General features: G+C 40.9%; 1 protein-coding gene across 1 annotated transcript in view; it reads right to left on the reverse strand.

Moving 5' to 3' along the window:
• LOC309830350 (uncharacterized protein C12orf56 homolog) overlaps positions 1–14,610 on the reverse strand; it is a gene marked incomplete at both ends in the record, with an annotated part of 59,834 nt that overhangs the window by 18,302 nt on the left and 26,922 nt on the right. Inside the window, 3 exon segments of the mRNA XM_082666836.1 lie at positions 3,849–3,938; positions 4,576–4,682; positions 11,579–11,723. Of these exon segments, the coding sequence (XP_082522962.1) occupies positions 3,849–3,938; positions 4,576–4,682; positions 11,579–11,723 (342 nt within the window).

A 14,610-nucleotide genomic window follows, 5' to 3' on the forward strand; every position in this document is an offset into this window, starting at 1 on the left:
CAGCATATATATAGGTCTCGTTTTTGTATCCATTCAGCGAGCCTGTGTCTTTTGTTTGGAGCATTTAATCCATTCACGTTTAAGGTAATTATTGATATGTATGTTCCTACTACCGTTTTCTTAATTGTTATGGGTTTGTTTTTGTAGGTCCTTTTCTTCTCTTGTGTTTCTCAGTTAGAGAGGTTCCTTTAGCATTTGTTGTAGAGCTGGTTTGGTGGTGCTGAATTCTCTTAGCTTTTGCTTGTCTTAAAGTTTTTGATTTCTCTGTTGAATCTGAATGAGATCCTTGCTGGGTAGAGTAATATTTGTTGTAGGTTCTTCCCTTTCATCACTTTAAATATATTGTGCCACTGCCTTCTGGCTCGTAGAATTTCTGCTGGGAAATCAGCTGTTAACCTTATGGGAGTTCCTTGTATGTTATTTGTCATTTTTCCCTTGCTGCTTTCAATAATTTTTCTTTGTCTTTAATTTTTGCAATTTTGATTACTATGTGTCTTGGCATGTTTCTCCTTGGGTTTATACTGCCTGGGACTCTCTGCACTTCTGGGACTTGGATGGCTATTTCCTTTCCCATGTTAGGGAAGTTTTCGGCTATAATCTCTTCAAATATTTTCTTGCGTCCTTTCTCTTTTCTCCTTCTGGAACCCCTATAATGTGAATATTGTTGCGTTTAATGTTGTCCCAGAGGTCTCTTGGGCTGTCTTCATTTCTTTTCATTCTTTTTTCTTTATTTTGTTCCATGGCAGCGAATTCCACCATTCTGTCTTCCAGGTCACTTATCCATTCTTCTGCCTCAGTTATTCTGCTATTGATTCCTTCTAGTGTATTTTTCATTTCAGTTATTGTATTGTTCATCTCTGTTTGTTTGTTCTTTAATTCTTCTAGGTGTTTGTTAAACATTTCTTGCATCTTTGCCTTCATTCTTTTTCCGAGGTTCTAGATCATCTTCACTATCATTATTCTGAATTCTTTTTCTGGAAGGTTGCCTATCTCCACTTCATTTTGTTTTTCTGGGGTTTTATCTTGTTCCTTCATCTGGTACAAAGTCCTTTGCCTTTTTTTTTTTTTAATTAATTTATTTTTGGCTATGTTGGGTCTTCGTTTCTGTGCGTGGGCTTCCTCTAGTTGCAGCGAGCGGGGGCCACTCTTCATTGCGGTGTGCAGGCCTCTCACTGTCGCGGCCTCTCTTGCTGTGGAGCACAGGCTCCAGACGTGCAGGCTCAGTAGTTGTGGCTCACGGGCCTAGTTGCTGCATGGCATGTTGGGTTTTCCCAGACCAGGGCTCGAACCCGTGTCCCCTGCATTGGCAGGCAGATTCTCAACCACTGCGCCACCAGGGAAGCCCTGCCTTTTCATTTTGTCTATATTTCTGTGAATGTGGTTTTACTTCAACAGGCTGCAGAATTGTAGTTCTTCTTGCTTCTGCTGTCTGCCCTCTCATGGATGAGGCTATCTAAGAGGCTTGTGCAAGCTTCCTGATGGGAGGGACTAGTGGTGGGTAGAGCTGGGTGTTGCTCTGGTGGGCAGAGCTCAGTAAAATTTTAATCTGCTTGTCTGCTCATGGGTGGGGCTGGGTTCTCTCCCTGTTGGTTGTTTGGCCTGAGGCGACCCAGCACTGGAGCCTACCCAGCTTTTTGGTGGGGCTAATGGCGGACTCTGGGAGGCCTCACACCAAGGAGCACTTCCCAGAACTTCTGCTGCCAGTGTCCTTGTCCTCACGGTGAGACACAGCCACCCCCACCTCTGTAGGAGACCCTCCAACACTAACAGGTAGGTGTGGTTAAGTCTCCTACGGGGTCACTGCTCCTTCCCCTGGGTCCTGATGCGCACACTACTTTGTGTGTGCCCTCCAAGAGTGGAGGCTCTGTTTCCCACAGTCCTGTCGAAGTCCTGCAATCAAATCCCGCTAGCCTTCAAAGTCTGATTCTCTACGAATTTCTCCTCCCGTTGCCGGACCTCCGTGTTTGGGTGCCCGACGTGGAGCTCACAACCTTCACTCCAGTGGGTGGTATAAGTGTTCTCCAGTTTGTGAGTCACCCACCCAGCAGTTATGGGATTTGATTTTATTGTGATTGCGCCCCTCCTACTATCTCATTGCAGCTTCTCCTTTGTCTTTGGATGTGGGGTATCTTTTTTGGTGAGTTCCAGTGTCTTCTTGTCAATGATTGTTCAGCAGTTAGTTGTGATTCCGGTGCTCTCGCAAGAGGGAATGAGGGCATGTCCTTCTACTCCGCCATCTTGAGACAATCTCTTGGAGCTGCTTTTGATGTTAATCATTTGACCAACAAGACAAATTCAGGATTTAGTCCAGAGTATAGTTGTCACTGAGACACCTGCTCCCTGCAGATCCCAGAAGCTTGTGGGGGCCCTCCGGGGGCTACTCTTTGTTGCAGTGCGCGGGCTTCTCATTGCAGTGGCTTCTCTTGTTGCGTAGCACGGGCTCCAGGTGCACAGGCTTCAGTAGTTGTGGCTTGCGGGCTCTACAGCGCAGGCTCAGTAGTTGTGGCGCACAGGCTCAGTTATTCTGTGGCATGTGGGATCTTCCCGGACCAGGGCTCAAACCATGTCCACTGCATTGGCAGGTGGATTCTTAACCATTGAGCCACCAGGGAAGCCCATACTATATGGCCTTTTACAGAAATGTTTGACCATCCCTGCTATAATGCACAGTATGCCCATAGTCCCTGGCACATAGCAAGTTGCTTAAGGTATGTTAATGAGTATTATCATTAAAATTTATTTGTAAAGGTCTCTAATAAATAGCCTGGACAAATATTACTAAAAGTTCTTATTCTTCCCTCTGGTTTAAATGTTTCAGAGTCCATGGCTCTCTTCCTTCTTCCACCTTCTAGTACAAGAAATGTAGATAAACAATTGATATGGGTAGAAAAAAATTAAGATTTTAGTCAGACCATTGCCCGAGGGTGTAATTCATAGCCTATAAATCTCACAAAAAGGTCAAGCAGATAATATGGAAGACATGCAAACACATACTTTCTGTGGCAAAGAATGCTGTTGTCCCTCACTATACGTTCTTCCATTCTTCCTTTAAATTACAGATGTCCCATTGCCATCTATAGTTTAGCTAGGCACACAGCTGTCCAACTACAGATGCATTTTGCAGCCTCTTCTGCAGCTAGAAACACCATGTGCCTAAAGTTCTCACCAACAGAAGGTAAGCAAAAGTCTTATACGCCTTGCTTAAAAAGGAAAGTTGCTTGCCCTTTACTTCTCTTCCTGATTCCCACAGGGAGTTATAAAAGCAAGCAATTTAGCCAGCTAACCATGAGGACAAAGATAGCATGATAGAAGATAGCAGAGCAACAAAAAGGAGGGAACCTAAGTCTCTGGCTGATCTTGTAGAGGAAAAGCATGGCTATTAACTCGGGACTGTTATGTAAGAATGATGTAAATTTCTATCTTCTTCGGGCCACATATCTTGGAGTATCTTACAACAGCTTTCCCTCCAATGTCATTCACTTCAAGGTCACACAATTATATACTAAAGGGAGCTACTATAGTTCCTGCCTTTGCAATGTGGATAAAAGTGTACTCTAGAAAATTCTAATAGAGACCCCCTCGTTTTTAACGTATGATGGTTCATTTGGTCTTTTTCAGGCAATGACAAAAGATAAACTTATGCTAACAAAATCTTTGTGCCCCCAATAATCAGAGAGGACTCAGTATGTTAATTAATGTATTCATCAAAGAAGGAAGTGAGACAAAAGAGTTTAATATATTTACAAGGGGATTGAACAGAGAAGTCAAGAGAGTTGAGTTCTGGAAGACACTCAGTAGAATAGTTAATGGGTTGCAACTACAAGGTCTCAATTTTTAAAAGGCCTTACTTCTTAGCTGCCAATGTGTTCAGGGGTGATGCCTCAGTTTCTGTTTCTCTGAACATCAGTCCCAGAGTCTGTATAATTTCAATGCATGCCCTAGAAAACAAAGAGAAAAAAAAATCACAGAAATGGCATGATTTCATTGTAAGTTAAGAATTCCACAAAATCAGTAATGCTCAATAGAACTGCATTCAGATAGCCATGTAGAAAAAAGTATAGGAAGGAAATTCTGTATGTTAAATTGCCAACATTGGTTGAGTGTCTACTCTGTGACTGCTACATAGTAAGCACTCAAAAATATTTGTTGAATGAATGAATTAATAGGTGCATGTCAGGATTAAAAGTCATTTACATATTGATTTTTGCACTTATTTTTTGCAAAGTTTTAATGATAATCACACTATTTTTAAACTACATTTAATAATTTTAACTGTTTCAAGTAGTAATTTCTGGCTCAAAATTTCAAAGGTAAAAAAGGGAATACAGTGAAAGGTGTCTTTTATTCAGACACTCATTTTTTTCCCTTTTGGGACAGCCAGTATTACTAGTTTCTTGTGTAGTTTTTCTTTAACTATACAATTAGAACAAAATTAATGCTGTTTTTAAAAAATCTATGTGAAGCAAAACTTGCTGCCCTATTAATCATTAATACAGTATATATTTTGCCCAATGCCTTCCATTTATCTTGAACATCGTAGGGAAAAATATCTATGATTATCCAGTTAGTACTTACACCAGCTCACCAACACTTTGGCTTTTATTTTGATGTGCATTCTTATCCCTAGACTCTGGCAAGTACTCATGAAGTTTGTTTACTAGGAAATAAAAAAGGTCACTGGTCTGTGAAAGCAAGCAGGAAAGAAGACGGTTATTAAGGTATCTGTTGGCAAAACTCTCAATTCTTACATAATAAAAATAAGAAGAAATGATTTGTTCTTCAATTAGGGAGAAAGTGATTTACATTCTCTCTCATTAACACTAGCATAACCCAAATTGAAAATATACTTTTACTTACAACCAGAAGACCATTGTCCTGGTGAACAGAGCCAGAGCTAAAACCTAGCGGGTGACGCTGAGAGATGCCTTCTAGGCCCAGCTTCACCATTAATAGTGAAGATCATCCAGAAGTAGGTGTATAACGTTAGGCCAGTCATTCAGTCACCTTGGAATAATAATATTAAATGGGGGCCGCTATATTTCCTGCCTTTCCAAAGTAATTTGGCCTTTGTGAGGACATAATGAAATAATGGCTAGAAAAGCACTCACTTAAAACTGTTTACTAATTCAGAAACAAATGTACAGCAGTGGTATAGCCTGTGAAGATGGTGCAGAATGATTTTAATACTTCTGTTAATACAGTGGAAATGTAGGTTGCCACTTCTGCCAAAATAAACACTGACTTAAGAGTGTGGGAACCAGTTTTTTTTGTGTTCCTATCCAGTCTCATGAGATAATTGAGCATGAAAATAAGCACAGGCCCATGAAATCAGGCAAGTTGGTACTAATGAGAATTGGATATAATTGCTTCTCTTTTCTATTCCTCTACTGTTCATTTTTTCCCCAGCACTTTCTGTAAGGTCGGATCTTAACAAACCGCACCGCGAAACAGAGGAAAGCTTCAAGTGAGCTTTATTAGGGAGCGCTCCCGGGTGAGGTTCACTGGTCCGAGAGAAAGGGGCCAGAGAAGTCGCACGGGTTGGGCAAGATTTTATAGGGGAAGAAGGGAAAGGGGTGTGGTGAATCTGGGAGGGCGCAGGGTATTCCTTATTTGGTGGTCTTTTCGGGTATCCTGGGGGACCGTTAGTCCCGCCCCTCGAAAGGCGGGAAGGCTGGGCCGGGTGCAAAGTCCCCAGGTCAGTTTCTGGAACTGGGTGGTCCGGAGAATTTCGGTCTGATGCAACCTGTGAATCTGATTGTGTTCCCCTGCCTCGGGCCAGTTGGCCTTACACTTTCATTTACTAGTGGCAACTTAGACTCTTCGTTTAGACAGGTATATGTGTGCTCAGAAGAGGCTGAGGACGGCAAGTGGAAAGAGGGAAGGACAAAAGGAGCAGGACGTACACCTTGGCCCTCTCAGGAGTGCTGGGGTTGCAGAGGGTGGTACCTTTACACGCTGACTCTGGAGCCAGGTTCTTTGAGTTCAAATACCAGCTCTGCCACTGGGTAGCTGTAGGACATTTGGCAGATTACTTATACATTCTGTGACTTTTCATCTCTAAAATGGGATTAATAGAATCACCTCATGAGGTTGATGTTAGGATTAAGTAAGATATTATTTGTAAAGCCTGAACAGTACTCAACATATTGTATGTGCTTAATAAATGTCAGTTATTATTGTGATCTCCCACCGCTCAGTGGTTCAGGAATTTTCACTTATAAAATATCTTCTGCCTACCAGCAACAACATGAAAGAGTCTCAAAAATATTATGTCAAAAGAAGCCAAACACAAAAGTGTACATAGTGTACAATTCCATGTAAGTGGAATTCTAGGACAGGCAAAACTAATCTATGACGACAGAAAGTACAATAGTTGCCTGAGGCCAGGGGTCAGAGGAAACTGACTGCCAGAGGGCACGAGGTAGCCCTAAGGGGTGATAGAAATGTTCTCAGTCTTGAGTGGGGTGGTGTTTATACAGATATATACATTTGTTAAAACTCTTTACAATGCACTCAAAAATATGTGCACTTTATTATATGTAAATTGGACGCCAGTATTTCTCCAAAGAAGATATACAAATTGCCAATAAGCATGGGAAAAAATGCTCAACATCACTAATCATTAGGGAAATGCAAATCAAAACTATTAGGTACCCCCAACACCCATTAGAATGGCTACTATCAAAAAATCAGTAAAGGGCTTCCCTGGTGGTGCAGTGGTTGAGAGTCCGCCTGCCGATGCAGGGGACACGGGTTCCTGCCCCGGTCCGGGAAGATCCCGCATGCTGCGGAGCAGCTGGGCCCGTGAGCCATGGCCGCTGAGCCTGCGCGTCTGGAGCCTGTGCTCTGCAACGGGGGAGGCCACAACAGTGAGAGGCCTGCGTACCGCAAAAAAAAAAAAAAAAATCAGTAAATAACAAGGATGTGGAAAAACTGGAGCCCTTATGCACTGTTGGTGGGAATGTAAAATGGTATAGCTGCTGTGAAAAGCAGTATGGTGGTGCCTCAAAAAATTAAAAATAGAATTACCATATGATTTAGCAATTCTGCTTCCAACTATACTCCCAAAAGAATTGAAAGCAGGGTCTCAAAGAGATACTTACACACCCATGTTCATAACAGCATTATTCACAGTAGCTAAAATGTGGAAGCAACCCAAGTGCTAATCAATGGATGAATGGATAAATAACATGTGGTATTACATACCTGGAATATTATTCAACCTTAAAATGAAGGAAATTCTGACGTATACTCTAACATCAATGAATCTGGAAGACATCATGCCAAGTGAGATAAGCCAGTCACAAAATGACAAATGCTGTATAATTCCTCTTACATGAGATATTTAGAATAGTCAAACTCATAGAGGCGCAAAGAGGAATGGTGGTTGCCAGGGGCTGGGGGGAAGGGGAAATGGGGTGTTGTTGTTTAATGAATATAGTTTCAGTTTTGTAAGATGGAAAGAGTTCTGCAGAAGGATGGTGGTGATAGATATACAACATGAGTGCCTAACACTGAACTAGACACTTAAAAATGGTTAAGATGGTAAATTTTATGTTATATGTATTTCACCATAGTTTTTAAAAACTGAAGGAAAAAAAAACTTCATGAAGAAAAAAAGAATGGTTGGGAAATAACATGTCTAGAGAACTCTTTCATTCATTCATTGAACATGTAACTATTGATTGCAGCCATGTGGCAGGTACTATGCTAAGTAATGAGAATAACACCTTAAGCAAAACTGACAAACTGGACATGGTGTCAGTATTCCTAAAGCTTGCAGTTTAGTCAACCTGTACAAAAGTGTTCTCGTAATTTAAAATTTTTATTGTAATAAAATTGAAGAATAAAAATTACCTACAGAGGAAAATTATACCCCAATGAAGTTGATTTTTAAAAGGGAAAATGATAAACATTTGACACTTGAACAACATGAGATGTGAGTATAACTTACAGTCAGCCCTCCGTATCTGCGGTTCCACACCTTGGATTTAACTAACCGTGATCGTGTAGTAGTTTAGTATTTACTATTGAAAAAATCAACATATAAGTGGACCCAAGCAGTTCAAACTAATGTTGTTCAAGGGTCACCTGTATATATTATGATTATATAATATTATATTGTTTATTATATGATTATAATAATTGTATTATTAATTATAAGATTATGCCTATAGTTATTCATTATATTAACTTTATTTATTTATTTATTTTTGCGGTACACGGGCCTCTCACTGTTGTGGCCTCTCCCATTAAGGAGCACAGGCTCTGGACGCGCAGGCTCAGCGGCCATGGCTCACGGACCCAGCCGCTCCGCGGCATGTGGGATCCTCCCGGACCGGGGCACGAACCCACATCCCCTGCATCGGCAGGTGGACTCTCAACCACTGCGCCACCAGGGAAGCCCCTATTATAATTTTTAAGTATATATGTATAATTTCCCATCCTCTTACCCAAGAACCAAAAATTAAAGCTGCCTCTAATTTCCCCACCCCAGTGTGGGTTCTTAAGGGAGCTTCACATAAACTTACATTCTGCAGGGAGCCCAGCACAAAGTTGGAAAAAAACACTGCTTTAGCTTAAGGCTATGATAACCATTTAAATAAAAGAGCTCCTAAAAGAAGATTAAAATGTTGAGTTTTACTAGTCATATTTGTTAACTCTGTGTAAATGAATATGAGACTAGATTTTGGTTGCAGGTTAGAGAGAGAACATAAGGCTACCAGCTCTGAGGGACACAACGTACTCCACTGAAGTAGGGAAAGACCCCAAACAGGAAGACTACCCATGTGCCTTTATTTCCCTCTCTATTCACTTTGACCTTTCATTTTTGACAACTAAATTAGAAGATCTTCTATTGTAGTCCATCTAAGGATATTACATTAAAGAACGGCTGCAGAATTTTCAAGTAAGAAGCAGAACATGAATGCTTTACTCCTAGACTTCCAATCAGGTTAATTTTTCACAAGAGAATAAAATTTCAATTTATTATGAATTGATTGTGCAACCTGATATAGGCAGGCATTATGTTAGGCCTTAGGGAGAATACAAAGATGAGTATGACACATGCCTGTCCTGAAGAAGCTTATAGAATACTATGGTAAATAACAAATATATACCAAGCAAAAGGGAGAATGTCTGTGCTAATTCCTGAGGGTAGGGACTGTGTCTTAGCCATGGTTGCATTTCTAGTACCTATTGCTACAAGCACAGAATAGGCATGCCATAAATGTTTATTGAATCGTTAAAGAGAAAGTACTATGGGAGATGCTGTAGAACTGCATTGTCCAATACAGAAGCCGCTAGCCACATGTGGTTATCTACATTTAAATGGACTAAAACTGAATAAAATTAATGTTTCACTTCCTTGGTCACTAGCCACGTTCAAGTGCTTAATAGCCGCGTGTGGCTAGGTGGCTACTTTACTGAACAGTGCAGATTATAAAATATCAAGGAGAGTTCTAAGGCACAGAACTGCCATAAGATCAGAAAGAGGAAGGTACCACAGTTCTCCATTGAGGAAAGGCAGAAGAACAGCATTTGAGATGAGCCTTGGAGAATGAATGGGTAGGATTTTAACAGGAGAAAATGGAAAGAGTATCCTAGAGAAAGCAATAGTAGGGGAAAACGTGGAGGGGCTGGGAAGGGCAGGGTGTTCCAATCATTTCACATGGTTCAAGCTTTTACAGAAAAGAGGTGAGAGTGGTGAAGTGGTGGGTTGAGTGGGCTAGACCTGGTTTTATTCCCTTTCTCTGCATCCCTCTTTTCGTCCACAGCCGAGGCCACCTGCTTCAGGCCTGTTTTAAGATTGGAGACGCTTAAGACCAACATTCTGGTATTCAGCATCAACACCCTTCTTGCGAGTCTAACCCTTAGGTGGTAGCTCCGTTCTCCTGCCTAGACATCTGCTTTAAATCAATCCCCTGATTGTGTCCAGGTTGTCTAGGTGGCCCTCTTCTTTGGGCCCTGAGCTAAGTCCTTTGCCAGTCCTTTCCCAGCTACTGACTTTACTCTTGACTTTGTATCGTTGCTACTCCCCCCAACCCCACATTCCATGAAGGCCCTGTTCCCAAATCCTGAACGTGCAGATCTTCCTGGTGCCAAATGTTTATGCAGACATCTGGGTGTAATCCACCACATGCTATAATGCCCTGATATTTCTCATTTTGCACATTCTCTTTGTAGAGATCACTCTCGTCCTTGGGCACTGTGCCTTCTCCCTTAGCATCTACAGCTGGATTCGTTTTCCCAGTGGCTGCCCTATGCAGATGTTGGCCCCTTCCTGATAACCCACCCTGCTAAAATAAAGGCCATGCCTGTCCACACTTGGAATCTGTGACAAGAGGTCAGTAGTGGGGAGCCTTAAATGCCAAAGCCAAAGTGCTTGTACTTAATAAGGAGAACCTCAAGAAGTTTTTTAGGAAGCAAAGTCCTCACAATCAGTGTTATAGATGAGTAGACACCATGTAGGTTGGACTGGAGAGGTTTATTTGGGTGGGAGATAATACCAATTTCTTTAGCCTTTCCATGTGGACTCTTCATAACCATATGTAAGTCATGTTGATGCCTGTCCCTGTATTTTCCATAATTCTCTGAAGTTTTTTAGTTAAAACTTGGATGGTGTATTCCTAACAGTGTCTATCTAGCTCAAGCATTTTTGATTATACAGCACTACATCATCCTTACCTGCCTCAATGTTGGGGACACTTGATACTCTATTCTCTGTAGCTACTCTGCCCTCTAATTAGGGTGATCAACCATCCCAATTTGCTTGGGACTGGTCTACCTTTTGCACTAAAAGTCCCAAGTGCCATGAACCTCCTCGGTCCCAGGCAAACTGGGAGAGTTTGTTATCCTAGTCTAGGTAAACCAGGATGGTTGGTCATCAGATGTGTCAAGCACTTAGAATCTAAGACATGGCCAAGACTGTCAGGTATGGCTGGGGAAGCTGTGCACTTCCCAACTGTGCAATAAAAAGGTGGCAACTATGTATAAGACCACTAACCAGAATGAGTCTCATTAGCACAGCACCAGTACTCACCTGGGCTTCTCAATACCTTCACCTAAACCTGAGACTACAAGTCAGTCTTACAGAGTAAGTGTGTAACTTGCCAAGTGGGAGCTAGACTGCTTTGACTTCCCAGGAGTCACCTTTTAAAAAATAACAATCCTACATTCAAAAGTAACTTTTTAATTATATTTTTATTGTAGGGGAACATACACATAAGACTTCTTGAAATGTACTTTCTCATCTCACTGTCTGTACTCATACTTCTTGCATGCCAGGAACTTCCCCTCGATCTCTCTTTTTTTGTGTCTGCTAACCCAACCCATGTGAGCTACTATCTTTTCCCTACTGCTCTCCCCTCTTCTGTCTCCCTGGCCCCAACACACCATATACAATGATTCCATCACAACATTTCAGGCATCAAGATGATTGCATTAAATTTAATCAACATTTTAAAATGCAGCATCAGTATACAACATTTATTTATATTTTACTTTAAGATTGAATATGCTGCATTTGATAAACAGGTAAAACAAGCTTTAAAGATTAAAAATAAGACAAAACAACTACTTTCCAGAAAAACCTTTTCAGAATGAAGTTTTTCGGGGCTGCTACTTTAAGTTCTGTAATTAAACAAAGTATCTTCCTCAAAGTATTGTCTTTAAGAAAAAGTTCAGATTTAAGTTGACTGAAGTGCTTAATTTTCTCCTCAGATATACAGAAAGAAAAGAAAATTTTCCATGGAAAAAATGATAAACAGCAGTTGAGGAATATCAACGATTATTGCTAGGTCTGTAAAACTTTGTTACTAACTGAATTTTAATATAGTTTTGTACTTCTAGCTTTGTTACTTATCAGTAATGAAACTTGCTCCTCCCAAATTGAACTATTTATTAATCTCCAAACATACTTTTTTGCCATGCCCCTTTACTCAAGCTGTACATATCATGAATACTCTCATTGTTCCTGGTAAACTTCTGTCCCTCTTTCATAGTCCAGCACAGAGCTTCTTCACATACCATTTACCATAACCCACGAGTCATATGTAATATTATTTGCTTAGTATTTTTTCTTTAAATCAACTCATTTTTTCTTAGAGAAATTTTTTTATACAGAAAATTTTGTATCACTACTTCACATGGGAAAACCAGTACCATTTGCTATAAATAGCATGTAACTAAAAATAGCAACAAAATTCTAAGTAGATGCTCCCTATTTTGAACCTGAAGTCTGCTCTCCCTTTGACAAAAAGGCATATGAGCATGTGTTTGAGAGCTGCCACTACTGGCACCAAGCCAAGAGGTTCTCCCTAATGAGGTCAGACGAATTGGAAAAGGGAATCATTTTTTACCATGGAATTCAAAGTTATTTCATGCCATGTCAGAATACCACATGAAGTCATCTTCCATTACTGCCCCATGTGCGTTCCACACTTCAGGAAAAGCTGGCTTAGCTGAAATGAGTTAACACCTTCTTCTCAGAGCTTTCCCTGATTCCACCAATGATGGGGAACCCTCTCCCATAGCACTCTTTCCATACTTCTTACACCACACTAATCCTACTTCACTCCATTGCAGTTATTTGTGTACTTGTCCTGGCCCCTCGGCTTTGCAGCAACTTGAAAACACATTATCAGGTTAGATATTGTTTCCATCTCCCACTGTGCTCAATAATAACAACCTGTACTTAATTGAGCACTGACTCTATGGCGGGGTCTGGCCTGGGTTCTCTTCATGGGCTAGCTCATTCAGCGTCACTAGGAGGGCTGAGCTGGGAATTACTATCGCATTTATAGGATGTTAGGTTAAGTAGCCTGTCCAAGCTAACACAACCAGTGATTCAGAGAAGCAGGGTGCAAAGTAACAGTAACAGAACATATGTAGGTTGATGGAAATGTCTTAGAATTTCTGACTTGAAGTAAAAATATTTTTACCACTTATTCCACAAAGCTTGATACCAGCCATTTATTCCAGTAATGCTACATGGAATCTTGGTTCTTGCCCACTCCTTCCCCCTTTATTTAAAAAAATTCTAAGATGCTCTCCTCTATGCAATCAATGAACCTCTCTTATTAACGCAAAAATTAAAACTTCCTGAAAAAAAGTCTCTTTTCTAGTGGAGATACTGGAGGAGATGATCGTTAAGAATTCAGTCTTAGCCATCAAAAAGACCACAAATAACAAATGTTGGCAAGGATGTGGAAAAAAAGGGAACCTCTGTACACTGTTAGTGGGACTGTAAATTGGGACAGCCACTGTGGAAAACAGTATAGAGGTTTCTCAAAAACTAAAAACAGAACTACCATATGACCCAGCAATTCCACTCCTGGGTACTTATCTGAAAAAAAATGAAAATACTAATTCGAAAAGAGACATGCACCCCAATGTACATAGCAGCATTATTTACAATGGCCAACATATGTAAGCAACCTAAGTACCCATCAGCAGATGAATGGATAAAGAAGGTGTGGTATACATACACAATGGAATACTACTCAGCCATAAAAAAGAATGAAATTTTGCCATTTGCAACAACATGGATGGACTTGGAGGGCATTATGCTAATTGAAATAAGTCAGATAGAAAAAGGTAAATACTGTATGATATCACATATATGTGGAATCTAAAAAATACAACAAACTAGTGAATATAACAAAAAAGAAACAGACTCGCAGATCTAGAAAACAAACTAGTGGTTACCAGTGAAGAGAGGGAAGGGGAGAGAGGCAAGCTGGAGGTAGGGCATTAAGAGGTACAAACTACTATATATAAAATAAATAGGGGGACTTCCCTGGTGGTGCAGTGGTTAAGAATCCACCTGCCAATGCAGAGGACATGGGTTCAAGCACTGGCCTGGGAAGATCCCACATGCCACGGAGCAGCTAAGCCCATGTGCCACAACTACCGAGCCTGCGCTCTAGAGCCTGCGAGCCACAACTGCTGAGCCCAAGTGCCACAGCTACTGAAGCCTGCGCGCCTGGAGCCCGTGCTCTGCAACAAGAGAAGCCACCGCAATGAGAAGCCCGCACACCGCAACAAAGAGTAGCCCCCGCTCGCTGCAACTAGAGAAAGCCCGCACACAGCAACAAAGACCCAACGCAGCCAAAAATCAATCAATCAATCAATCAATTTATAAAAAATAAAATAAAATAAATAGAGACTTCCCTGGTGGTCCAGTGGGTAAGACTCCATGCTCCCAATGCAGGGGGCCTGGGCTCGATCCCTGGTCGGGGAACTAGATCCCGCATGCATGCCGCAACTAAGAGTTCTCATGCCGCAACTAAGAGTCCGCATGCCACAACTAAGAAGTCTGCATGCTGCAACTAAAAGATCCCACGTGCCTCAACTAAGACCCGGTGCAGCCAAAATAAATAAATAGATAAATAAATAAATAAAATATTAAAAATAAAAATAAATAAGCTACAAGGATATATTGTACAGCACAGGGAATATAGCCAATTTTTATAATAACTATCAATGGAGTATAATCATTAAAAATTATGAATCACTATGTTGTACACCTGAAACATATAATATTGTAAATCAGCTGAACTTGAGTTAAAAAAATGAAAGAATTCAGTGATAACAGTCATGAAGGCAGAA

Source organism: Grampus griseus (genome assembly GCF_964374135.1).
Source record: "Grampus griseus genome assembly, chromosome: 11".
NCBI lineage: Eukaryota > Metazoa > Chordata > Mammalia > Artiodactyla > Delphinidae > Grampus > Grampus griseus.